Source organism: Phalangium opilio, unplaced genomic scaffold (genome assembly GCF_054372755.1).
Source record: "Phalangium opilio isolate 3A_F unplaced genomic scaffold, DU_Popi_V2 ptg000048l_1, whole genome shotgun sequence".
NCBI classification, from domain to species: Eukaryota; Metazoa; Arthropoda; class Arachnida; order Opiliones; family Phalangiidae; genus Phalangium; species Phalangium opilio.
The window spans coordinates 2,512,233-2,539,090 of NW_028324170.1; the positions used below are offsets into that span (position 1 = coordinate 2,512,233).

The 26,858-nt window shown below is 33.2% G+C and overlaps 6 protein-coding genes across 8 annotated transcripts; 2 read left to right on the forward strand and 4 right to left on the reverse strand.

Annotated features, from left to right (window-relative positions):
* Window positions 1-41: 41 nt before the first annotated feature.
* l(2)34Fd (nucleolar protein 10 lethal (2) 34Fd) lies at window positions 42-3,504 on the reverse strand. The gene is made up of 13 exons (XM_089839284.1): window positions 3,317-3,504; window positions 3,159-3,204; window positions 2,862-3,076; window positions 2,532-2,795; window positions 2,376-2,461; window positions 2,077-2,305; window positions 1,878-1,997; window positions 1,728-1,806; window positions 1,426-1,652; window positions 1,271-1,345; window positions 680-877; window positions 393-616; window positions 42-324 (listed from the first exon to the last, which is right to left on the reverse strand). Exons 1-13 carry the CDS (start codon window positions 3,380-3,382, stop codon window positions 117-119), a joined length of 2,037 nt encoding a protein of 678 aa, XP_089695410.1. The 5' UTR covers window positions 3,383-3,504; the 3' UTR covers window positions 42-116.
* A 693-nt stretch (window positions 3,505-4,197) lies between these two features.
* Window positions 4,198-6,505, forward strand: LOC149673651 (ubiquitin domain-containing protein 2). The gene is made up of 3 exons (XM_089839309.1): window positions 4,198-4,555; window positions 4,720-4,956; window positions 5,025-6,505. The coding sequence occupies exons 1-3, from the start codon at window positions 4,474-4,476 to the stop codon at window positions 5,489-5,491; spliced, it is 786 nt and encodes a 261-aa protein (XP_089695435.1). The 5' UTR covers window positions 4,198-4,473; the 3' UTR covers window positions 5,492-6,505.
* Grx5 (Glutaredoxin 5) lies at window positions 6,359-7,473 on the reverse strand. The gene has a single exon (XM_089839313.1). It carries the CDS (start codon window positions 7,188-7,190, stop codon window positions 6,618-6,620), a length of 573 nt encoding a protein of 190 aa, XP_089695439.1. The 5' UTR covers window positions 7,191-7,473; the 3' UTR covers window positions 6,359-6,617.
* A 318-nt stretch (window positions 7,474-7,791) lies between these two features.
* Window positions 7,792-11,919, reverse strand: atms (RNA polymerase II-associated factor 1-like protein antimeros). Its single transcript, XM_089839290.1, has 12 exons — window positions 11,813-11,919; window positions 11,459-11,532; window positions 11,283-11,375; window positions 11,087-11,208; window positions 10,951-11,017; window positions 10,772-10,873; window positions 10,536-10,710; window positions 10,388-10,476; window positions 10,184-10,300; window positions 9,417-9,542; window positions 9,239-9,341; window positions 7,792-8,286 (listed from the first exon to the last, which is right to left on the reverse strand). Exons 1-12 carry the CDS (start codon window positions 11,891-11,893, stop codon window positions 7,891-7,893), a joined length of 1,545 nt encoding a protein of 514 aa, XP_089695416.1. The 5' UTR covers window positions 11,894-11,919; the 3' UTR covers window positions 7,792-7,890.
* Window positions 11,920-12,095: 176 nt separating this feature from the next.
* Window positions 12,096-22,032, reverse strand: smg (sterile alpha motif domain containing protein 4 smaug). 2 transcript variants are annotated; one of them, XM_089839283.1, is made up of 14 exons: window positions 21,920-22,032; window positions 21,658-21,826; window positions 16,971-17,186; window positions 16,292-16,897; window positions 15,881-16,234; window positions 15,707-15,816; window positions 15,558-15,644; window positions 15,256-15,490; window positions 15,101-15,189; window positions 14,922-15,031; window positions 14,468-14,783; window positions 13,709-13,802; window positions 13,500-13,645; window positions 12,096-13,430 (listed from the first exon to the last, which is right to left on the reverse strand). In XM_089839283.1, the coding sequence occupies exons 3-13, from the start codon at window positions 17,176-17,178 to the stop codon at window positions 13,518-13,520; spliced, it is 2,337 nt and encodes a 778-aa protein (XP_089695409.1). In that variant the 5' UTR covers window positions 17,179-17,186; window positions 21,658-21,826; window positions 21,920-22,032; the 3' UTR covers window positions 12,096-13,430; window positions 13,500-13,517. The 2 variants fall into 2 exon arrangements, with proteins under 2 accessions (XP_089695409.1, XP_089695408.1); XM_089839282.1 differs by having other exon boundaries at window positions 14,468-14,843.
* An 81-nt stretch (window positions 22,033-22,113) lies between these two features.
* sip3 (septin interacting protein 3) lies at window positions 22,114-25,800 on the forward strand. Of its 2 annotated transcripts, none has more exons than XM_089839288.1 (13): window positions 22,114-22,517; window positions 22,653-22,802; window positions 22,860-22,952; window positions 23,012-23,164; window positions 23,249-23,297; window positions 23,367-23,470; window positions 23,546-23,772; window positions 23,847-23,912; window positions 23,983-24,278; window positions 24,336-24,572; window positions 24,645-24,831; window positions 24,893-24,978; window positions 25,070-25,800. In XM_089839288.1, exons 2-13 carry the CDS (start codon window positions 22,674-22,676, stop codon window positions 25,198-25,200), a joined length of 1,758 nt encoding a protein of 585 aa, XP_089695414.1. In that variant the 5' UTR covers window positions 22,114-22,517; window positions 22,653-22,673; the 3' UTR covers window positions 25,201-25,800. The 2 variants fall into 2 exon arrangements, with proteins under 2 accessions (XP_089695414.1, XP_089695415.1); XM_089839289.1 differs by having other exon boundaries at window positions 23,983-24,263.
* The last annotated feature ends 1,058 nt before the right edge of the window (window positions 25,801-26,858 follow it).

Here is a 26,858-nt window from a genome sequence, read left to right on the forward strand (position 1 = left end):
GCGCGCATTATTAAAACTCCCTACACCGACATCGCGCCAAATTCAAAGTTCAAAAAACCACGTGCTTAATTTTATTTCAATGTATAAAATTAGTACATTTTTTTTAAAAAAAATTACTAAAATTTTCTTTTTTTGCTGATTGATTTGGCTGATCTCCGTAATTTTTTTCTTTCCTCTAAATGTTTTTCCATCAGTTCTTGTTTCCTGTGATTCGTTTTAGGGCCTTTTTTCTGTTTAAAAGTAAATGTTTTCTCTCCACTACCGGTACTTCTCACGATTGACGAATCATCTTGCGTTTTTTCAAGTCTTTCAGCCAAACTAGCTCTGAAAAACAATAAAAGAAGCTGTAAAAATTTCAAATCTTAAAGATTAGAAATTAAGCCAAGGCTTACTTAGCGAGTGGATTTCTTTTAGACACTCCTTCAAGTCCGGAAAACTGTTCTCCGGATCGAATTTCGTAGAAACTAGGCTTAATTTCAGCTTCTTCATCTTCTAAGTCACGTCTAATTCTGGCATCATTTTTAATTAAACGATGTTGTTTTTTGATTTCATCCGCCCAAGTACGATCATCATCTGATGATTCTTCTTCAGACTCATCATCTTCGTCATTATCATTCTAAAAATAGACTAAATTAGGCCTAAACCGCATTGACCAAGGCTTAACTTTAGAGTTCCATACATTATTATCAACTTTCTCGAATTGGGCAAACGCATTTGGCTTCTTATTTTGACTTTGGACTTTTTTGGCAGCTGCCTTATCAGCTTTTGATACCAAAGGATGCAATAAACGATATTCTTCACTATGCGCATCAACTTGAAAGTCAGGATTTTCAAACAAGGCTTTAAAACGATCGTCTTTCATTAAGCTTGGTAGTTTCTGAAAAATTATGTTAATTAATTAACTAAAATAACAGATAATTAAATTTAAATAATTAAAATAACAGATAATTAAATTTAAATAATTAAAATAACAGATAATTAAATTTAAATAATTAAAATAACAGATAATTAAATTTAAATAATTAAAATAACAGATAATTAAATTTAAATAATTAAAATAACAGATAATTAAATTTAAATAATTAAAATAACAGATAATTAAATTTAAATAATTAAAATAACAGATAATTAAATTTAAATAATTAAAATAACAGATAATTAAATTTAAATAATTAAAATAACAGATAATTAAATTTAAATAATTAAAATAACAGATAATTAAATTTAAATAATTAAAATAACAGATAATTAAATTTAAATAATTAATTACCTTAGTTTTGGCCTTTTCTTCAGTATCTTTTTCAATAATTTTAACAGCCAATTCTTTGTTAACTTTAGGCAAACGCTGGTTTTTGGAAAAAACAAACAAAATATAAATAAGAAAAGAAAACTTGAGTTAATTAATAATTAAATTAAATTAAATACTTTTAATTGAACTCTATTTTCACGTTGAGCTTCCACTTTCTCTCTAATCTTTTTACGTCTGTATTCCTCATACGCAAATGGATCAGCCAATGACTTGGCTTTATTATACAATCGAACATCAATGAAATATCCATGCATATAACCTCTCAAAAGACTGGAGCCAATCAAATGAGAGAGTCCCAAATCAACCAACTCTTTCTTAGTTATGAATCGGTAATCATCATAAACTATAATTAAAATAGGTAATTACTAATTAGTAAATCTTAATCATAAACTAGAGTTTAATAATTAAGGTGACAAACCAGTATCTTGATTAGTTTCTTCTAATTCCTCCGTTAAACTGTCTAAGAAAGAACACCATTTAGGTGCGGGTCCCAAACTCTGAAAGAAATATATTAATTAGTTTTTAATACTTAATTAATTAATTAATTAATGTAATTAAAGTACCATACAGGTATATAATAAACTAAAACTTTTGGATCTTCATTAGCCATAAACATCATTCCAGTATTTGGTAAAACACATAAATTATTCATATCAGATGAAGCTTGAATTGAAGTGAATGGTTTACCCTAATTAATGTTTAATTAAGTTTAATTACTAAATGTAGCATAATTGGGATTAAATAAAATTTTAAAAGTAATGTTTTACAGTGTTTTTATCCCAAATTTTAACAATTTTTGGATCTTGAGATAAAACTAAATTTTGGCTGCGATGAAAAGCCAAATCCAAGATTGGTAAACCATATAAATGGTCCTTTATCGTGATTGGTTTTGATGAACGAATATCGTATAAAAGAATAAAACCATTGGTGGTACCAACACCCATTGTTAAACCATCCTCAAAAGCTATACTTGTGATTGAAGGAATTCCCTTGATTCTACAATTAATTGAAATTAACTTAAGTTTTAATTACAAATATAAGTCAGCTATTTTTTAATTTAACATACTCCGATTCTTGAGTGACTAAACTTAAAGCGCAATCTAATAAACCAACTCTTTCTCGACATCTAGGGTCCCAAGCTTCTACTCTTCCCTAATTAGTTTAATTTTTTTTTAAATATTAAATATTAGATTTTAATTTATAAAGAATTAAATTTTTTTACTTCTTCAGTTCCTAACATAAGTAAATGATGAGCTGGGTTGACGGAACTGACATTTATAGATCTGGCATCAGTTTGGTATGAATTAAGAAACCTTCCTTGCTCTAAATTAAGTCTATAAACTTCCGAACCGGCCCCAACCAGAAACAAATCAGCTGAAGGTTCATGATAGGCTAAATCTCTACCAAATTTGGGTATTCTTAACCGAAAATACCGGCCATAAGCTGCGTGGAATTCTACATATCTGTCAGCTTGAAGGAATACAAGCTAGGTAATGATAATTAATGTTAAAAAATTGTTATAAGGCAAGGATTAACATTAAGAAGGAAATACCTTTGAATAGTCATCAGCTAGTGAAAGGAATTTTACCACCTCTGAATCAAAACAACGTTCAAACTTCATTGAGAGTTGATTAACATCATAGCATCTTATTCTGGGTTTATAGATTCCAGTAACTAAGACGTAATGTCCGTCTTTTGACATTTTTACTTGGTTACTAAGCCCAGGCATTTCAAAATCTTGAATTAACTGAATTCGTCTTCGTATGTCTTAGTGAAAATAAGGGTTTAATGTCTTTTATGAACTTTTTAAGGAAAATTAAACAATAATAGTAGGTTATTAAACGCATACCTATGTCTTTTTTCTGTAGAAGCCTCTTCTTTCGATCGGAAAGCCACTAAAATGGTAAAAAAAACATGGTAAATTAAAAACCACGAAAAGCACATGGTCATAAAACATTTAAAAAGCACGTGGATTCACTAAGCCTTGGATATAAATTCAAAACTTACTTCTGGTAACGATTTTCCAGCACTTAGATTATATATTTTAACGTTATTAGGATTAGAAACTTGCATTATAAATTTAAATTTGTAATAATATCATTAATTACTAAATCTAACCTTATAAATTAAATAATAATTAATGAATAACCCTAACGTGTCTGTAAGTGTCAAATAAGCAGACGAAAGACCCGTTCCTCCTACACAGAATGAAATATTTCTCTCCCATTTCATACCATGTGTGATTCATAAACTTTAACACACTTAAGCCTAAACGTCAAATACCACATCATCTTAACATTGGAAGCAGTACTAAATTCTAAGCAAGAGAGCTACCGATAAGACTTCATACTGCCTCTAATGTATATATCTAGCTGTATTATATTCTGGGTTCGAACAAGGTTCCAATGTTTTTAGTGATAGCATATACATCGATCCCACTAGTTAGTAAGTCGCGTATTACTTTTTCTTCTCCTAAAATTTATAAAATATTAATCCAGTATTTTAAATCATCAAAAATGCCTTTTACAATAAATAAATAAATTAAATATTGCTGTTGAATCGACTAGATGATCCTAGAGCTGAAGCAAGAAGTGATATCTAGTTTATTAGGGAGAAGGTATAAATTCGCCATATTTCCAGCTTTGTCTCCAGTCCAAACATAGGTCCAGAGTTAATCCCCTCCTCTAAATTACAACCAGCATCTCATTGGGTCTTGAAACCTCACGTCAGCGCGACGCGAATAACGAGAATTACGTATTTTCCGACTGAGGAGAGGCGAAATATCCCGGCCTCCTTTTACGTCCCCCCTTGTATTTTGAAAGGGGGACTGGGACTATGGCGCGCGAATATTTTGGCATCTTATGCTCTAACGTTCCTTACTCCCTGCTTATACCTTCTCCCCAAAGAAATAGGGGCGTGTATCTTCTTTGTTCTCCCTAATAAACTAGATATCACTTCTTGGCTGAAGTAAATATAGATGTTTAAATACTATAATATGAAATGTTTTCTACTACAAATGGTAGTATTTCTCCTACAATGTACGACCCTGTTCTTTTCATTGATTTGTCGTTCAATGATGAAGATTTTCCTAGGGAACAACAAAAGCTATCAAAAATGGAATTAAAGTTTAGTTTAATTATTAATAGAAATTAATCGTAATTAATATGGGCGGGTGCATTGGAACTCGCCGAAGCAGATCTTCGTCCGGAATAGAATCCACAGATGGAACTAATTTACAAGTTGCCGGTAAATAAGAAATTTATAGAATAATTCAGGGCTGTGGCCTCCATCATTGGCCCTTGGTTGTTTTTTTTTTGTTTTTTTGTTTGTGTTTGTTTGTTTCCGTTTTGGTTTGAGTTTAGCCCTGAAGTGCACTTGGGAAAAAGTATGATTAGACATAAATCTTTCAGTTTCCATTGGTAAAAATCAGCCTCTTAAACACGAAAGGCCTAAATGGAAGAGTGATGTTCCGTTAACGGAGGGACAGCTTAGAAGTAAACGCGATGAATTCTGGGATACAGCTCCCGCTTTCGAAGGTCGCAAAGAAATCTGGGATGCCTTGAAAGCAGCCGCTTACGCGGCGGAAACTAACGATTATCCTTTAGCCCAAGCCATAGTTGATGGAGCCAGTATATCTTTACCAAATGGTAAGTTCCGAGGGTCAAGGAGGGGTGAAGGTGTAAATTGAGGTGGTTAATAATATTTTGGGAATTAGGTACGCTTATGGACTGTTACGATGAACTAGGAAATCGTTATCAACTTCCTGTCTATTGCCTTTGTGCCCCTATAAATTTAGTAGAAGCGGATGAATCGGAATTTGACGCTAACAGAGATGGAGGGGGTGAATCCCCTTCTCAAGAAAGTGAACCAGTGAATGCTGGTGGGGAAGAGATTGTGATTAAATTACGTCTGTCCACTACAGGCCGTGACTTAAAAATGTCAGTCAGAACTGGTGAAACAATTTGGAGCGCGAAAAGACGCCTACAAACGTTAGAAGGCATAGATGCCTATCGTCAAAGGTGGTTTTTTGGGGGGCGTTTATTAGGCGATAAAACCAAAATAGAAGAAGCCAAGTTACAAACCGGTTTCGTAGTTCAAGTAATTATAACTTCCTTACCAGATAGTGGGGGTGTTAGTAGTACAGCGGGAAATTTCACGGTGGTTGTGACTGAAACAAGCTGACTTTAAAAAACTAAAGAAAGCTTAAAATATATATATCACTAAATGTTTGTTAGTGATGCACTTTTTCTAATAAAATATATCAAGATCAGTGCACCACTAAAAACCAAAAATAAATAAAAATAATTGCTGGAAGTCAAAAACTCTACGAGAGATCTCAAAAAAGAATAATAACTAGGGGATTTCAAAGACAATCTTAAAAGAAAAACCACGCAAGAATATGAAGGAAAACAAAACCACCCAATCCCGCAATTTCCTTCTCTTCTCTTTAAACATTTAAATTTTGTCTTTCTCTTTCTTTCTTTCTTTCTTTCTTTTAAACTTAAATTTTTCCTATTTTTAATTTAAATATAGAAGATCTATTCCACACTGATTATAATTATTCCTCTTGTTTTTATACTTAAAATTTTTTTAAATAGTTTATTGCAATATATTAAAGTAAAAAGAAAAACCTAAAGCCAATTTTTTTTAAAATTAATTTGAGCCTAAAATGAATGGGGGGGGGGGGAATATATTTTTTGCTCAAATTAATAAATATTAAATATTAAATTTTAATTAATGGTTTTTTTTGGCGCCGCGACTTAATTCTCTCATTGAGCATTTTTTAAAGAGACAATACGCGCAATAGCTCCTCCTTTTCTAGGGGGCGCATATATGCTTATTCACGCAGAAGAAAATTGAGAAAAAAAAATTTCAAACTAATTTCATACTAAAATGAAGAAATGGCTGAAAAAGTGATAAATTATTTCTACTAAAATAACTATTATTAATATTACAAAAAGATGTACCGCAAATTATGTAAATGTATTTAAGAAATAAGAAGCAAAAAGCTAGAAGAAACTATTCGGAGGAGAAGAAGAGATAATAGTCTACTATGTTGTAGGCATTTATTATCATTTACACATTTGCCTTTCTGAGAAAAAAAAAAAAAATACTATTTCCACAATGAATAGAAGAAGAAAAACAATGTAAAGAAATTTAATAAAAAGCCGAATCTCATTTGCTCTCTGTGCAAAACATCTGAACTTTTGATTTAAATAGCTTATAACTTGGTACTGAAGAGATTGATTGCTAAGCCTAATATTTTTTATTAACAGGTGCGGATTAGGTACAACGGTATTAGTATCAGTTATTTCTCAGTGTTTTCAAGAAGGGCCGACTTAATTCCAGCTTTCTCTAATTCTTCTATAAGCTCTCCACTTTGATGCAGTTGCAACAAAACATCGCAACCTCCGACAAATTGGCCATTGATAAAAACTTGAGGGATTGTGGGCCATTTACTATATTCCTTAATTCCTTGCCTTAAGGATTCGTCTTCCAAAACATCGTGACTATCATATTCCACCCCGTGCATTCTTAAAATTTGGCAAACAGCATTGCTGAAGCCGCATTTTGGAGCTTCGGGGACTCCCTTCATGAATAGGACTACCCTATTGTTTTTTACAATATTGTCTATTTCTTCTTGGATATCGACGTTGGAGGATTCGTTTCGTACTTGAATCGAACCCTTAAGAAGTTGCGTATCTATATTTACCAGCGTTTTAATCTTCTTTTGATAACTCAATCCATTTTTCGCCAAAGAAGTGAAAGAAAGCGTAGATAACTCGTTAAGCCTTGGTTTTACGCGGGACTCTACTGACTTTAAACCAGAATTTATACACGAATTCCGAGCTACTTTTAGAACTAGACTTACACGATTCATTATCGAGCTTATTTTGGATAAAATAAGTTCAAATTCGAAGATTAGTTAAGCCAAATTATTATTTAAATTAAGTTTAAAACCGACCGGTAACCTCTAAACGCAATGCCAACTCCGTCGTCTGCTATTTTTTTTTATCAAAATGGCTTCGTTCCAGGCTGAGAAATAAGGATTTTTTTTACTGGCCATATGACCAGTAGAGCCAATCAAACAAAGCACATTTAATTAAGAAACTGGACATTGGCCACTTAAAATGGTGAAACCTTGATAATGTTTTTAATCAAGAAGCCACAGGGCCTATAGCCCCCCCCCACAAGCATTTAATTTTTTAAACTGGCCCAGGAAATTGTTAAAGTGCACATTTGAAAAACTGGTCCAAGGAATTAATAAACTGGTTTTGGACCAGAGGAAGTGTGTCATTTTATTTATCCCATTAGGCCTAGCGAAAAAGTCTCAAAATATGGGAAAATTTAGAAATAAAAATAACTTGACTCATCCAAATCATCAAAAAAAAAGTCCTGATAAAATTTAGGCTTATTTACAGTTTTAGACCTAAAAAAAGTTCCCATTCCCTGTTAAATAGTATTAAAGAACAAGCAATAAATTTTAAAATATGAACCTTATAATTCAATTACAATAAGGCTTATTTACAATTACACGATTTTTTTTGTTGTAAAATTACCATAATACCTTGAGTTCAAGTTCAACCACTATCACTCTCGCTACCAAAGATCTCAGCCTCATCCCTCTTCTTTTGGGCGTCTTCTTCCTCAGCCTCACTCTCACTGCTAGAGGAACTTGATGATTGAGATGATGGTGATGAAGATCCAGATGAAGATGAACCCCCTTCCTCTTTCCCTTTTCTTCTGGGACTCTTTTCCTCTGGACTTTTATCACCAGATTTCACACTCTCAGCATCTTCTTCCTTATCACTCTTTTCCCCTTCGCTTTCTTCCTCCTTTTCAGCCTCTTCTTCCCCACCTGATTTTCCGCTTTCAGCTTCTGATGATGAGCCTTCCGCCTCTTCTTTGTTATTCTCAACCACAGCTTCCTCTTCCTCTTCTTCCACTGGAAGATCCAGTTGAGTTTGACGTATTTCCTAAAAAAGAAAAAGAAAAACATAATAATATTAATTAGTGTGTAGTTACATAACCTACTCGATCGTGCGCTACTAAATGTATGATCGAGTGGTCTATGATACTGAAAGGTCCTGTAGGTTGCTCTAATTGACCCCTCCGAAGAAGAAATGGCCTTGCCCCACAAAAATAGACTAGTTTAAATAAAAAGCCTTGCATAAGGGGAAAAAATGGACTCGCCCGCCTTGGGGAAGACTCGGGAGCAGTTTCCTCTGGTCCAAAACCAGTTTATTAACTGCTTGGACCAGTTTATAAATTCAATTGGTGGGGTTACTCGTCCTCAGGACCAGTTTATTAATTCCTAATCTATAGGGAATCTAAGGGGGAACAAGTCCTAGGACCAGTTTATTATTTTGAACACTAGGGGGTCACTTGTCCCAAGGACTAGTTTAAAAAAATATTCTTATTTCCCAGACTGCTACAGGAGTACCCACAATTTCAAATTTCTAAAAAAAACCAGTTGCAAAGGCTTATTAATAAGTTAGGCATTTGCAAGCAGGGTGGGAAATAAGGACTTTTTTAAAACTGGACATTGGGCCAGCAACCCCCCTGGCCTGGAATAAATAAACTGGTCCATGACCATTGACCAGGGCGCGTCATCTGCTAAACTAAAGAAGTGGGTAATTAAAATAGTTCCGATATTGTCTGGACCCTGGTTACCCTAGAATTTTCTTAGTGGTCCCGTGGACCACTGACCCCCCTCCGATTTAATTTTTAAACTGGTCCAGGCAATTTTTAAACTGGTCATTTGCTCTGTGCCACCGCCTTATTTCCCACCCTGTTTGCAAGTACTGGGACTCAACCTGTTGTTAACAACATTAGGCATTAATGTCTGTCACAGTCTTTGAAGTAATTGTTTAAAACGTTCTCGGGGTTTTCTAGAGCCATAAAAACGTAAAACTTAGTACAAAATACCTGTGTTTTCATTTCTCCATCATTCATGGGACGATGAGTAACAACCAATCTTGAATTATTTGGAGCTACACCTGGTTTTAGACGTCTTTTACTCAAACGAACTCTAAGTAAATAGTTATAAAGATTGTAAATGAATTTAAAATTACACAGACCTATCTACGTCAACTAAAATACCAACCTTGTTTCTAGTTCATTATAATAAAGAGCTTCCCCTCGAAAAATGAAGAAATAATTTTCTTCATAACCCTTTGAAGCTTTATTCTTAACATTCCAGTTATATTCTCTGGCCATTTTATATTCATACCTTTTCAAGTAAATTAATAAGTCGTTAAAATAATATTAAAATTTTTTAAAAAAATTCAAGAAAGGAAAATTGAAAAATATTGAAGAAAAAAAATTTCCAAAAATATTCAAGAAAATTTTTTTTAAAAATATTCAAGAAAAAAATTTTTAAAAAATATTCTTGAAAAATTTTTTTAAAAAATATTCTTGAAAATTTTTTTTAAAAAATGTTCAAGAAAAAAATTTTAAAAAAATGTTCAAGAAAAAAAAAATTTTTAAAAAATGTTCAAGAAAAAATTTTTTAAAAAATATTCAAGAAAATAATTTTTAAAAAAATATTCAAGAAAAAAATTTTTAAAAAAATATTCAAGAAAAAAATTTTTAAAAAAATATTCAAGAAAAAAAAATTTAAAAAAATATTCAAGAAAAAAATTTTCAAAAAAATAATCAAGAAAAATTTTTTGAAAAAATATTCAAGAAAAATTTTTTAAAAATATTCAAGAAAAAAAATTTGAAAAATATTCAAGAAAAAAATTTGAAAAATATTGAAGAAAAAAAATTTGAAAAATATTCAAGAAAAAAATTTGAAAAATATTGAAGAAAAAAAATTGAAAAATATTCAAGAAAAATAGTTGAAAATACTAAAAAATAAATTAAACTCACTCTTCTTCATCCACATAATCAATTCCATTTTCTTGATCTCTTTTACGTTTTTTAATTGTATCTTCAGTAGGTAAGAAATAGGCCACAAATTGCTCTCCACTTTCATCCATTACACCTCTGAGAGAGAGAAAAAAAATAATTATAAATTATTAAGATTAGATTAGGCTTAGGAAAGTAAATAAAATTTTATAAATAAATACAAACCTAATCATAGCTTGGGACATTTCTTCAGTTTGATTAGCAGCAGCTGGATCAGAATCAAACATAACCTGAGCAAATGGATACTTCCAAAGCTAAAAGAATATTAAATTAAATTAAATTAACGTTTTAAGAAATAATTCAAATAATTTACGTCAAAATCAGGAAACATGGGCAAAATTTCCACAGGTTTTAAGGCGGGTTTACTATAATGTTTTTCAACAGGTTTATTAGCGTTAATGAAAGTTTTATCGATAGCTCCAATTTGACTTTCTCTGTCCATATACAATTCATCATCTTTGAAAAGTTTTTTAACATTGTATCCCACTCTGTAAAAGATTAATTAATTAGTTTAAAAAATTAAAACATTAATAATTCAGTTATAATTACTTTGTTTCTGTTTTTTCATTACTGCTTCCATATCGATTAAACTCGGTAGCGATATATTCCGTTTTTTTCAACCAAGGAACAGCTTTGTTATGATGTCTGGATCTGTAAAACAACATTAATTTAATTAATTAATTACTAATTAGAAAATAATTTTTTAAATGGAATTATGTTAAACGAACCTTTTAGTATCCTGGGGTTGTAAGGAATCTTCCTCTAATAATCTCTCATCTTCAGGATGTAAATTAGCTATTCAAAATTTAAATATTGAAATGATTAGTTTGATTTTCACTATGACTCAATTAATTAATTAATTACCTCTGGAATCTATAGCATATATATCAGGATTAATTAGATCTATTGTTACACCTAAATCGTGTTCGGTTAAAAGGTCATATTTATAGTTTCTTTCTAAAGAAGTGGGTTTATATTGAACAAATCTAAAATAAAATTCAATTCAACCTATTTTAGATTATGAAGTTCAAGTTCGTGGAATTTTAATTAAATTCAATACCTATTTGATTCAAAGGGATATGTAATGAATTTGGGATCAAATGGAATATCTGGCAATGAATTACTGTATTTCATACGACATACCAGATCAGAGCTATACAGAAAATAGTTACGAATGAATGAATTTCAAAAACCATGTTAACTTCGTTAACAAAATTTTTTTAAAGCTGTATATACCGTTTCTCAACTTGACCCGGTCTTTTACGTTCATTCGTACTTCCTGACTGTACCGTTGGAGGCATCGTGTACGTCTAATGATAAAATTATTACTTAATAACAACTAAATTTAAATAAAACCACAGTAAACAGTAAACAAAAATACACATAACAACTTAACAAGTCAGAAAACAATAACAACATTCTCCTTGACCAAGGCTTAACATAAAACAGAATATATCCAACATACCCTACCCATTAAAATAGTATACTTAATATATTTAAACAATAATAGGTTTCATTTATCTTACTCAAAGAGATTTAATAATTAAAATTAAATTTAATAACATAAATTAAGATGAAATAGAAACTCACCGCAAAGAAACAAAATGGCCGACGGCTTGTCCCGTTTTCCACTACTTTTGCAGTCAAAACATTTTGGTAGATGGCGTTCATGACATAACATTTTCGTCTAATCAGCGGTCTCTATTACTCCCGCCAAATTTAAAATTTCGCCACAAGGTACATTCTCGTCCAATCAGCAGTCTCTATTACTCCCGCCAAATATAAAATTTCGCCACAAGGTACATTCTCGTCCAATGAGCAGTATATTACTCCCGCCAAAATTTAAAATTATTTCAAGAAAGAAAATTCCAAATAACCATAAGAAATTGGTTTTATTAAAAACATAAAATGAAACATTATTCACAATCTCGAAATGTCTTAATCTATTCTTTCAGGCAGACAAAACTGGGAAAGCAAACAAAAAGAAAATAATATTCTTGATTACGCCAACATTTTAACAATGTAATCTGGAATTTTAACTTTAAAACTCCTTTTTTTATTAAAAAAACCAATAAATGGTTTTATTAGTTTTAAAAGCGATTTTCGTTAATTACCCACCAGGGGTTTGAAGTTTACTTAAACTTCGTTAAAAGTTACTAATATTTATTGATTTTTCCAAAAAAAAAAACATTTTTAATTATATCTACATTAAAAACTAATTAAAATAATAAGTAATGATATTTCAAAGAACCCGCGATCAGACCCTATTATTCTACTGAATTAGTACCTATATTTTTTAATTGTTGTATTTTAGTAGCAAAAATAGTTTTTTTTTTAAATCTTTTGAGCCGCGAACGAGTTTTAGCCAGCCATTTTTGTTTTGTTTACATTGTAAATTGTAATTAGTTTTAAATGAGGCACAACGCTTGTGAATATAATTAATAAATCACAATTTTTAATCAATTTATTTACTGCATTAAAAACTGAGTATCTAATTGAGTATCTAAAAGTCTTACCAAATTAATTACTCTTAGCCAAAAATTAATTAAGGTGTTCTTCTATAATTAAAAGAAGATAAAATTGACAAAAGGAAAGAGGGAAAAATGTAATTTTTTTTTTTGGGCGACTGTCCCAGCAGTCATAAAATTCATAAAATGTACCTTTATCTATTGATATTTTTTTAAACGATAATTGTTTAAAAACCTTCTAAAACAACCCAAATAAAATTATATAAAGAGAATGAAAGTATTGTTTATAATTTTGGCCTACAAGCAAATTAAGTAGACGAATTCATTAAAATTAACTAAGCTGCCAAAATATTTTTTTCTTTTTTTTTTTGAGAAAATTAATCCATATTTAGGACGGACCCCAATTATTTTCTTAATTAATTGGGGTTTCGTTTAAAATTAAACTTCTAACGAGAAATAATTGAATAAGAAAATTAAAATTTGAGCAAAAAATTGTTCTTACTAGATGTTTTTATCCTTCCTTGTTTTAAAAATGCAACGGAGAGAGAGAGAGAGAGAAACTGTTTCACGGAAATTTACCGGAAATGTTTTTTTTTTTTACTTTTCACGGATTGTTCGTTAGTTTTTAGGTTTGAGTGTTTTCTCTTTTTTCGTTCTTGGCACAACACACGCGCAAAATTGACATTATCCAATAGCAAGGCACAATATTTCATATTATCTGCATAAATTTGTTTAAAAATCTAAAACCAAAACAACCCGATTAGTTTTACTTTTTATTTAAAAGAGTTTAAATCAGTTCTTCTTTTTACCTAAAATATAATTATCTCTTATTTGGATTTAGTACAGGGACTGGTAAGGCTGTCTGGATTCTCGTCTAACGATTCCAGAGCATGCTCAGTCATCGAAAGACACAGTGACTCTAGCCTAGTATTAATTTCTGGATCTCCCGACATATCTTAAGGAAATATTTAAATTAAATAAACCCAAAAACCAATGTAATTTAAATTTATTTTATTACCTTCAATGGGTTTTCCTAATAAGGAATTTGTGAGAGCGTTAAATCGAACAGGTGCAGAATGCGTCCTTTGGATATTTACATGAGGTTTCAGGTGCTATAATTAAATAAATAAATTGCTTAAATAATCCCAAGTATTGGCTCAACTGTCCGCGACCACTAACCAAGCTTATAACTGTCCGCAACCACTAACTAAGCTTAACTGTCCGCGACCACTAACTAAGCTTAACTGTCCGCGACCACTAACTAAGCTTAACTGCGCGCGACCACTAACTAAGCTTAACTGTCCGCGACCACTAAGCGCTTAACTGTCCGCGACCACTAAGCTTATAACTGCGCGCGACCACTAACTAAGCTTAACTGTCCGCGACCACTAAGCTTATAACTTTCCGCGACCACTAACTAAGCTTATAACTGTCCGCGACCACTAACTAAGCTTATAACTGTCCGCGACCACTAACTAAGCTTATAACTGTCCGCGACCACTAAGCTTATAACTGTCCGCGACCACTAAGCTTATAACTGTCCGCGACCACTAAGCTCAACCGTGCGCGACCACTAACTAAGCTTATAACTGTCCGCGACCACTAACTAAGCTTATAACTGTCCGCGACCACTAACTAAGCTCAACTATTCCCGAGTACTATTCTTAATAACAATGGAGTTTCTCTAATACTGTATTCTTTTAGAAGTAGTTTTCGCCAAGTTAATAAAAAAATTTTATGAAAAATTAATAGAAAAAGGGCGAATTGCCATTCTTACATCTTGTAGGCTTGGCCTTTTGACCACCATGGATTGAGGAGTCCTTTGTTGAGTTTGTCCAGTCTGTTGCAATCGCGATAAATACTCTTGACTACTTTGCTGCTGAGACTGTAGCGTGTTTCCCACCAAACCAACGCCCGAATGAGAACTTTGCCCGCTGCCAGGGATACCCGGAGATTTACGGAAAGCACCGTTGTTACCATTTTGATGATGCAGTCCCATAACGGAAGACGTTGACGAAACTGGAGAAGCGGGTGGAGGATTGTTGATGGCAGAACCAGCTGCCGCGTTCAAACCTTTCTGAAGATGGGAAGAACTAAAATCCACGTTTGGAGAAGAAGTTGAGACATTATTAGGTGATTGAGGATTCCATTTGCTAAGAGAATCGTTTGAATTTTTTCGGAAAAAAAGAATAGTTATCCAATGGATATATAGATTGAGAATGAAATTATACCGTTTATTTTGTCGATTATCGAGAGATCTTCTAGGAGGAAGGGGATGCCAGACTTTCTGAACCTGTTGCTTCCACGAGAACAATCTACGTTTTTGAGTTGGATTAAATGCCTGAAACGTTTAATTAATAATATTGTTAAATTCGCAAGTTGAAGAATCGAGTAAGCTTAGATCATGTACCTCGTGACTAAGGCACTTTTCGATAAGCATAAGGAACAGGTTAAGGCACTCGTATTCTGGTCTAGCTTGGACTAGTAGGTTAGAACAAACTAGAAACCAAAAATAAATTGCGTAAGCGTTAATTTACAATTTACTACAATCTTATTTATAATTACTTTTCCCCATGACCCTGGTGAAAAGCCCAGGTAAATCATCCTCAGGAACATTGTTATTTGAACCATCCGATGATGACGTATCAACTCCATTTATGGGAGAACCAGGAGGACTAGCTCCTGACGCGTGTCTATCCCTTATTTCGTTAGAGTTTTCACCATAAGCTTTCATAGGAGTTTGAATTACGGCTTTTAGCTCGGCTAAAGCATTCTTCAAACTCTCTTCGTCAACTAAATCCTATGTACAATAGATCTTAAGTTGAAGATTGCGTTTTGGGGGGTTTAGTTTTTAAGAAATATATTACATTCTCGAGACTTCTCAAAATATTGGAGCGTTCCCTGAGTTTTGTGATGCTTAAAACTATCTTGTGGCGGGCACCTTTCGTTACGTTCTAAATAAATTATTCGTTTTAGACTCTATCGGGGGTCAACTGGAAAAAGATTACGATCTTACGTGGCTTTCTAACTGTTCCTCAGATAAGTTCATCATTTCTTCGTAAGTCATTTGCGAGAAAAGATGAGCGTATTTATGTAACCTTAAGGTTTTTAACCACGATGGTACATCTGAAGAATAAAGGCGTCTTTTAAGTACAGGCGAGCGAACGGATTTAAAATTTCTCCATTATACCTTTCATTCCACTTCCTTCGGTATTAAAACTATTCTTTTCTTCGGGATGACTTTCGCTGCCGCTTCCGGAAGAAGCGATACTGCTCTGCGGGGAGAGAGGGGCATGATCCTGCTGCCCATAACCCGCAGAGACACCACCGGGATTGGTAACTTGAGATTTAAGGTTAGAATGAAAGGGAGAGGATTGTTGATCCCCGTTCCCGCAGTTGGACAACCAGTTAACGTTGGCATCCACCAATTCCGACGAATAACCGTGACTAGGTTGCATAGATAGATGATTGTCGGAAATAGGAGGGGTCAAACTGTTGCTGCGCATTAAACGAGATTGATACAGGGGCAAAGTGTGACTAACGGCTAAAAGATGAAAGGAGTTTAGTACGAGAGCGCCTCTAAAGTAAGATTATGATATACCAGAATGAAAAGGAGGTATAACGACACCGTGAGCTTGATTATTAGTGGCCTGAAGCGGCATTCGAGTAATTCCGAGTCCGGTCGGTAGACTATTACTCCCCAAACCGCTAATACTGGAGCAATTATTGTTCATGGATATCAGTCCGGCTCCCTCTTTGCCACCAAAATCCAACAAACTACTCGTTCCGGTGGGGTTCCCGCACCACCCATCTCTTCCTCTATTAGAATTGTAACCGTTATCGCTCAAAAAGGAATTGCCGTTCACCAGGCTCAACTTTTCATTATTTCCATTTGTCGAGCGACCATTCGTGGGGTTAAAGTAAACGGAGCCGCAGTTATGGATACTGTCCTCCAAGTGGCGCAGCCACTGAGAAAGAGAGCGTCTGTCTTCGTCACTGATGGCCGGGTGCAATAGAGAGTAGGACAAGAGTTGGCGACTCTCTTCGATGTGTACGCTATTTTCGATAGAGTGTGCTAAGATCTTGGGGATCAGACTCAAATACTGATATTTGGCTTCTTCATTGCCCGGGTGCAAAAGAGGCAAATGAAAAAGCATGTTCTTAACCGCGTTCTCTTTGCTCTCGTTGCAAAAGCTACTGATGAATTCTGGGTATTTGGAAGAAATAAACTATAAGCCTGCGGAATCTATAAGAACACTCTCGGGGTCAGTTGTATTAACCTGGATCGTTAGCCTCTTGTTCGTGGACTTTCAGGTCCAACCAAGAAGAGTAGGTTTGCTCTAGCACTAAAGATAGGAAACGAGCCTGAATGGGCTGAAGTTTCTTGAAGAGAGAATAGAGGGCCACCGTTTGCTCGCATTCGTTCCATTGTTCAAACCAGTTGACTACGGCGTTCACTTGATCGCGAAACATGACGGCAGACTTCATATTGTCACCTAAACAAATTTGGAAACCCTCGAGTTGTTTATCGGGAACATAACGGTAGAGCGTTTCATATTGAAAACCGAATCAAAAGAACATAATCCTCCAATTAACAAGCCCCAAATAATGTAAGACAATTGCGCAAAACACTGTGAAATAGCCCAATTATTTCTTTCTTAATTTAGATCGACACAGGTACACCTCGATGGTTATTCTGTTTTCGACAGCCTTAACACCGAAACAAATTGGTTCAAGGTTCTCATTTACCAACCCGGCGTTGCGACAAAATGAAAGTACCAAAGTAGAAAAAAAAATTCAAAGCAGAGAATAATAATTGAAATGAAATTTAGGGTAAAAATCTAACGCAACAATCGTGACCTTGCAGAAGAGATTTAATAGGGCCACGCTTTATTTCAAAATTTAAAAGAATATAAATTATTAATGCGAGCCGAATATATTAAAATTTAAACTGCAAGATTATGTAATGATCGTAATTAATGCATGGGAAATAAATAAAGCAAAGCAGGTGTTCAACTAATTAAAAATAAATTATGATAGATTTTTTTTTCTTATTTTGACTTGAAAATAAAGCTACGAAGTTATTACTTAAAACTATTTTAAAGTTGAAATATGTTTTAAACTAACTAAATATTTTTAAAATCCGGACATTTAAGTATATTTTTAAACGGAAAAATGCGTTTAAACATGATTCAAATATTTAAAATAAGCTTTTTATGATATTAACCATAAAAATCTTGGAACAAGTTTCCAACTCAAACCAATTTTACCTTCAATTTGCGGTGCAGGAGCGACGGGAAACGGTGTATACCATAATCCCTGAATGAGTTGCATCTTTCTCACAAATTAAATCACCGGTAGACAATTTAAATAAATCAAAAACACACTAATAACAACAACAACCACGGCACTTGACCAATAAAAACAAATTAAAACGCGAAAAAACGTTACAAATAACACTGTTAAAATTTTTCAAGAACTCATCGATGTATCTAAATTTATTAAAACTATTTTAAAACTATACTTGATGATGAATAAGTAAATACGAGTCCGTATCTCCCGAAGAACTAATTTAGAATGATCACTAGCCGCGAGACAATTTGAAGGGTGCGTTAAACCGACCGACGACAACGAAAGGGAAGATATTAAAACATTTGAGAAAGTTTTCCCAATAAATTTTAGAAGACCTTCTCTCTCTGTTATTTTTTTTTTAGTCGCCAGCCACCCTGATGATCTCTATCTCGTAACATATAGGTTATTAAGCTCTCGTGGCTACAGTAGCAGCCCAAAAGACTGGCGCTTGCTGCCTCGTAAAAAGACACGCTTAACTGACCCACATTTCAATATGTGTACCAACAGGTTAGTTTGCTCGATGGAGGTTTTTAATAATCCACTCTAGAGATCAGAAGTACTTTGTGGAGAGAGAGAGAAAAAGAGAGTTATAGCAGCGAGGGGGGACAAAGCCAACACGTGTGAGGAAAAAATATAACCAAAGAGAGAGAGAGAGAAAAAAAAATACGAGGAAACTTCATGATATGACCGAGCCCTAGCTTTTGTTTATATTCATTAGGGGAACGTCCTTAAAGCTATTTCCATTTATTTCTATATTGTATTTGGTACCTGGTACCTACTACCTTGGATATCGTAGGCATTAGATATGATTTGTAGAAACGTCAGAAATAATGTTCAGCGTTTAAAAATCGTAAAAAAAGTACGATGAGCTTACAAATATATTAATTCATCATAGTACTACCATAAGTTCATAAGATATGTTCCATAAGTTTGTCACTGGTTAATGAGAGACGTAAAATTTCCTGACATTTATTTTAAAATCATTGATATCTTCAGTTTTTCCAGATACCCTGAAATCTCTTTACATTGAAAATTTCACGTTTACTATATTAAATTTGCACAAATTTTAATTTCATAGACATAAAATAACCCCTGGTATTTCATCTTCCGTTCTCTCTAATTACATTTCTCGCTTCCTTTCCCATAAACCTTTGACAGTCGAGTCTCAATTCAACTGAACAGGGAGTAGATAAGATCTAACCAATTAAATGAATGACTCATAAACTTCGATTAAATTCTAAGTAACAGCATCTCCAAAGAAGCTTTATGAAGGTTCCCCCAAATAGGGTCGATGGTCTCTTAAAAAGTTTCATTTTTTTGTTTGATGATATAAGAATGGTTTAAAACATTTTAGAAGAAGTGGGGGATAGAAAGTAAAAAAAAAAAAAGAAAGAAAGAAAAACGGGACAAAAAAAGTGAGCCTGTAACGGTTTAGTAGGTTTCTCTTTTTAGCAATAAAATAGTAGTAGAACCTAAGAAGGAAAATTTATTCCCAAAAAACCGTCAATTTTCACTATCAACTTGTAATGTTGATGCCCTTTTTTCTGAATATAACTTTTCTCTCTCTCTCATTCGTTGTCCAGAGTTCAATGAATTTTCGCGTTTTTTTTCATTTAGTTAGTTGAGAATAGAATAGATTGAATTCCTTCAGCAGCTTGCCGAGTACAACTGGTTTTATTACGAGTTTTCTCCTACTTTTTCTCTCACTTTTTTTGGTTTGTTTCTTTATTAAACGAAAGGTTCACCGATTTTATAGAAAATTATTTATAGATTTTTGTATAATTTCTATTCCGAATTTCACGGGAGAGCTGTTTTTAAAAAAGGCATACGCAACGACTTTGATAATATTTACAATAGCAATTACACCGTGACCAGATAGTACCGAGAGTAAAAGCAGAAGAAAGTTGTTGTTGCTAAATTAATCGTTGTACCATAATTTGTAATTATTTTTAGAATTTTGGGTATTTAATGTAAAAAAATAAAGGTCTTTTTATTTATTTATTTATTCATTCTTTCTCTACGTTTCCTAGACCCAAATATTAGATGAAACAAGTTGGTTAACAACAATATACCTCTCCTAGTAGAGACCCAATTACGAGGTTTTTCTTAAATAATTAAATTAATATAATTGCTATTATTTTAATCCTCAGTAATTTACCTTAATTCTAGTTAAATCGTTCTAAGAAACTTTATTCCTAAAATAATTTTAAACATAGCTATTGTTGACGTTTGAATTCTAGTGTATGCATCTTTAACAATAGAGTAGTGTCGGTAGAGAGGGGAGTAGACGGTGTATCCCTCCCTCTAGGCGCGCTTTTGTACAACAGGGGATACTTTACGCGCCTGGTAGGGGGATGACACTGAGCTAAGAGATAGAAGGGCATGACGTTGCATACGTAGAACTGACATTACTCTATAGGGACTTGGCAATTCAGACTTAACTCCGCCCCAGCGCCATTATGGTATATTTTAAAGAGAATGAAAGCTATATAAGAAATTTAGGGCATAAAACCCTAGCCGATTGCCGCCTACATCTTAACCCTAACGTTGATAATGAAGTAGAAGCCAATATTGCTTTCAGTAATCTGTGAACCCGGCCTGGATATAGGGACTTGGCAATTCGGGCTTAACTCCGCCCCCAGCGCCATTATGGTATGTTTTTTTAACAGAATGAAAGCTATATAAGCCCCTCCTCCTGGTATGTTTTTTAGCACTACTGAAAGGTAGCCTGACGTTGCGTGACATAGTACTGCCAAGTCCCTATTGCATATAAGTTTGCTCCGATTTGCCAACTGCGAACGCGGTAACAGACAGACAAACATACAGACAGACAGACAAACAAACAAACATACAGACAAACAGACACGTTCAGTGTAATATACCTCTCCGTGACGTCATCGTCACTCAGAGAGGTAAACATTTTATGGAAACACTTTGAATTCTAATAATAAATACTTGTACTCTTGTAGCAAATAATTTATAGATAAACTTGTGATAATTTTAAAATTTTGGAAATGCGGTTATTTATTTACTCGATAGTGCAAATGTCAACTGACAAACACTTGTCAAATTGACAAATTCTACACCAAAGACAATATTGGTAACATGTGAAGCTTAATTTTACACTCTACTCATGCAGAAATAAGCCTGGTTATTGCACTTTTGCTGGTAAACTCTTGAACTTAAGTAAACTATAAAAGAATATGTGCTCTTTTGATTATGATTTCATTTCGTGAAATGTTGAAACCCCTAAGTGTATATTGCCATTCCCAAATAATCACCAAATAACGTATTTACACATTATATTTCACGTTTCTCAAATTGAACACTTACCTGAGATTAAAAATTAAGTTAATTAAAGTTTCAATAAGTCTTTCTCAATTAATAAAACGAGCTATCGTTACATTTGGCATTTTAAAATGGAATTCGTCCAAGGCCTGTATTACGAAATTTTGTCTTTCCCTACCCCTTCGGCTTTTCTACATAGCTTCTAGGATCCAAGGCCCAAGCCGCCCAAATTATTGCCTTTTCCATAATGGCCAAGGCTTAGCAAAACGGCTTTTTCACTTTTGATTTCTACGCTAAGCCTAAAAATCAAAGAAAATATTCGCTTACTTTGAAGTGAAATACAAGGTAATCCTTTAGAAGATTAATCCGTTAATTGGAAAACTAATCGACTTCATTTTTCGCATCGGAAAACTGTGACAAAACGCTCCAAACTCAACCCATATTACAAAATATTTTGGGCCTGCACCCTCTGACTCTGAGCAGTGAGCATTTGCGGCTAAAAATAGAACAATAGCTATGGCTACGTTTTCAGAGACAAAACACTTTGTCATACTACTCCAGCCTAACGATAAAATATAAGTAAGCTTACATTCCGCAACGCTGTAAAACTCTACTGTCGCTTGTCAGCGCGTTTCCAACATATCATCCCGTTTGAGCGGCATTTCTCTCACTTTTGCTTTTCCCTCTAGAAATTAATCCCCCTTTTAGAAATTGGTTCAATTCAGTTTATGTAGCTATTATTCGGTGTTTGAGCAGTTGAACTAGGTATAGGGTATTTCGATGAAAGATCCAAACAAGTGTCCGATGTATAAAAATTTAGGAATAGTGAATCCGATTACAAGGTGGCTTTTATATTTAATCAAAGTTGTCTATTAATTACGTTTGTCAGTGAGAACTAAGTTAATGAAGTTAAAGCGGGGAATATGAGATAACTGAAGAGTGATATATCGCTGTCAAGTTAACCTTACGTTTGTCCGTACTATTTCCAATTCCGTAAACAAAATAAATACACGTCATTTTCCGGAAGTAGTAGAATAAAAACAACGTCAAATTCATCAATACGAAATTAAGTTAACTTTTGAACGAGCAATAAATTTGTAAACAAATTAAGCTATGAAAATTAACAATACGAGTTAAATTTCAATTAATTTAAATGCGGGTTTTTGTTTATTTTTGTGATTAAATAGGTAAGAAACTTAATTTTATTTAAGCCTTGGCCTTAAGTTTTCAAGGTTTTTAGTGATTTCGGGTCACATTTAAGGTCATTAGATGATTTTAATATAATGAAATAATTACGTAAAATTCACTAATTGTACTGTCAGGTTAAAACTCACTTTGGCAACATGCGTGCGGCTTTACTAGCGCTGGGGAGCTTGGTTTTAACCACCTCTGTTATTGGAAATGCCTATTTTCAAAAACAGCAGTTTTATCCCTCTGTTGTTTACATTACAAAATCAAACCCCAGCATGGCTGTAAGTTAATTATCATAATTAAATAATTATTTATTAAATTAAGCCATTTTTCAATAGGTAATCTACCTTCAAGCCTTTGTTTTAGTCTTGTTAATGGGTAAACTAGTTCGAAAGGTTTTCTTTGGACAGTTGAGAGCCGCTGAAATGGAGGTTAAAAACATTAATTAATAATTAAATAATTAAAAATATTATAATTAAAAACTTTTCAGCATTTAATCGAAAGATCCTGGTATGCTGTGACAGAAACTTGCTTAGCTTTCACAGTTTTCCGGGAAGATTTTAGTCCCAAATTTGTGGCACTTTTCACCTTGTTGCTTTTCTTAAAATGTTTTCATTGGTTAGCGGAAGACAGAGTAGATTACGTAAGCATTAAAAAAACCATAAATGAACTTGATATCCCATAAATCAACTTGATATCACCTAATATCACTTAAATTAACATTTAGATGGAAAGAAGCCCTGTAATATCGTGGTTATTTCACTTTCGGGTTGCGTGTAAGTTAATTTCTTATTTTTAATTTAATTTATGAAATATTGTTAATTACTAAAACTCAATTTCTGTAGCTTTGTTGATGCTTTTGGGTGGTTTGGATAATTTATTTGTGGGACACGCTTATCACAGCACGTTAACAAAGGGTGCTTCTGTCCAACTTGTATTTGGATTTGAGGTTATTTAAATTTAATTACTTAAAAACGAGTATATAACTTAATTTAATCTTATAATAATGAATTTTAATTTGTAGTACGCAATCCTGTTAACAGTCATCATGAATATATTTATAAAATACGTCTTACACACGATAGATCTACAAAGAGACAATCCATGGGAAAATAAAGCGGTTTATTTACTATACACTGAACTGGTTATGGGATTCATAAAAGTGGTTTTATACTTGACCTTCATGTTTATCATGATTAAAATTCACACTTTCCCATTGTTTGCAATTAGACCCATGTATCTCAGCATGAGGTATGTGAAAAAAAAAAGCATTTGCAAATTACATCGAAATAAATGGTTAATTAATTTAATTTAATGACATTTAGAGCTTTCAAAAAAGCGGTAAATGATGTCATAATGTCAAGTAGAGCCATCAGAAACATGAATACCTTGTATGGTTATTTATTAAAGAAGGAAATTAAATTAGTAACTAAAATACTTATGAAAACTTTTTCTCAAAAGGTATCCTGATGCTACACCAGAAGATTTGGCCTCATCCGATAACGTCTGTATTATTTGCCGAGAAGAAATGACGGGAGTTGCTGGAGGAAGCAAGAAACTTCCTTGCAATCATATTTTTCATTCAGCTTGCTTGCGTTCTTGGTTTCAACGTCAACAAACGTGTCCTACTTGTAGAATGGATGTCCTCAGGTTGCCTAATGCCAATATTGGAGCTCGTGGGGGTGACCATGTCCAACCAGGGGCTCAAGCCCCTCCCGGAGGCGCTCCTCAGCCACCTCCTGGTCAAGTTCCTAATTGTAATTAAGTTTAATTCCCTAAGAAATTAGTGATAACTTAATTAAATTATTTTTTAGGGCCTGGAATGCCTCCTTTGGGAGCCGCGTTTCCATTTATGTTTGCCATGCAACAACAACAGCAACAGCAGCAGCAGCAGCAACAAGGAGGGAGACCAGGAGGGGCTCAACCCCCTGGAGGAAGTTCGGAAGGATCTACTTCGGGGCCTAGTTCCTCCGCAAGTACTCAAGGAACCCCTTCAAATAGGCCTGCTCAGGCTTTTATAATGCCACCAGTGCCTCTTTTTCCATTTTGCTGTTAGTTCAAATTAATATTAATTAATTATTCATTTAAGCAAAATTAATTAATCCAACAAACTTCTTTAATAGTTTTGCCTCCGCCTCCAATGCCATCAGCTGATTTTAGCGGTTTAACGCGAGAGGAATTAGAAGCATTAGAGGGAAGGGAACGAGAAAATGTTGAAGCGCGAATTAGATGTCTCCGTAACATTCAAACCTTATTAGACGCGGCTGTATTGCAAATGCAGCAATATAGCGCGGTAGTCAATACTTTAAGGTAATATACTTAGTTATAAATACATAATTTCAACATTAAATTAAATTAATTTTGTTTAAAGATCTCCGGAAGCTAATCAGAATCAAGCTTCATCCGAATCATCAAACTCCCAAAGTAATGACAACACCAGAGGCGCTAGTACTTCAGGTAGAATTGTTTTGATTCTATCCTGGTGACATGAACAACATTGTTAATTAATTATTTATTACCGTAATTACCGCTCTAATTAATTAATTAGAAACAAGTGCCGCTCAAGAGGGAATACCTCGTTCTTCTTCAGCCCAAGAAAATTCTGCCGATCCTCAGTCAGAAATTAGAAGGAGACGACTTGAACGGTTTCTTCAAGGAAACGGAGGAAATGCAAATTAAAAAGAAAAAAAAAATTAAATGCGAAGTGGAGTATTATAAATAAATATCAAAGAATTTGCTTAATTAAAAACAATTTGGTTGGTTTAACAATCACACACACTTTCACTGTTGCGGAGAAATTAAAAATTCAAAATGTAAATTCTATAATTTTATCTACTAAAAATTTGTAGACGTTTGTAAAATCCTGATTAAAATGTTTAATTTTCCTATTTAATTTTAAATATTGTTAAAAAAAATTATTATTATTATAAGCATTCCCTTGAAAAAAAAAGAAACAAAAGAAAATTAACTAAGTATATATTAAACATTTCTTCATCCCTTTTATTTACTATTACTTTTTAAAGATAGCTGTAAAAAAATGCTTAGGTTCTAATAAATTTATTAAAATTATCAATAAAAGTTTCGAAACTTCATCTCAGTCTAAATCCTTTCATTAAATTTAATTTTGAGTCCTGTATAAATTATATGTAGTACTTATATAATGTCACGAAGGGAAATTGAATAAAATGGAAAACTGAGGTAAACAGTTCCGTTTTTGTCACTGTAAAACTGTTTCCAATTGTAATATTAATTTATTTGATTAAAGAATTAAAAATAAAATTAATGATCTCGGTTATTTTTTGTCCTTAAGCCTATTTCTAACGGAATACTTATTGACAGCCAGCCAGCCAAACGCATTAGCTCAATGTACTCCTAAAAGTCGCAAGACGTACCTACTAAAAAACATTGAAACAAGTTGGGTAACCCTGCTATAACATAGGATAAGTGTACACTGAAATGACGTCACAAACGCATTTTTTCTTGTGGTAAATATTTCCGATTTGGTTACTGTAAAATTCTTTCTAATTCTAGTATTAATTTAATTGATTTAAGAATTAAAATTAAAATAATAAAATATCTTCCCTTAAGCCTATTTCTAACGGAATACTTACTGACAGCCACCCAGCCAGCCAAACGGATTAGCTCAATGTACTCCTAAAAGTCGCAAGACTAAAAAACATTGAAACAAGTTGGGTAACCCTGCTATAACATAGGATAAGTGTACACTGAAATGACGTCACAAACGCATTTTTTCTTGTGGTAAATATTTCCGATTTGGTTACTGTAAAATTCTTTCTAATTCTAGTATTAATTTAATTGATTAAAGAATTTAAATTTAAATAAAAAATATCTTCCCTTAAGCCTATTTCTAACGGAATACTTACCGACTGACAGACAACCACCCAAAGAAAAACATAAGCTCAATGTAGTCATACATGACAACGTACCTACTAAAAACACAGAAACAAGTTGGTTATGCCTACTATAACTCAGGGTACATGTACACCGGAATGACGTTACAAACGTAATTTCTTTTCATAGAAAACAAACTTTATTTTTTTAAAAGTAAAAAAAAAAATGCGTGATATTTACACATAAACCAGTATGTGTAAAGGTGTTTATTTTTATTTAAAATTGAATAAATATTTTTGTTCTTAAAGTAGGAAGGGGGGGGGAGGTTACAGAGAGATCTAAAAATTTGTACAAAACTAGAACGATTAACATAATTACATACTGTATAAGTATGTATGTATGTATGTACTAATCGCCGTTACGAATACTGGATGACGTCATAATGACGCGTTTCTATGTACAATTTTTAATGTTTAGGAGAGTGG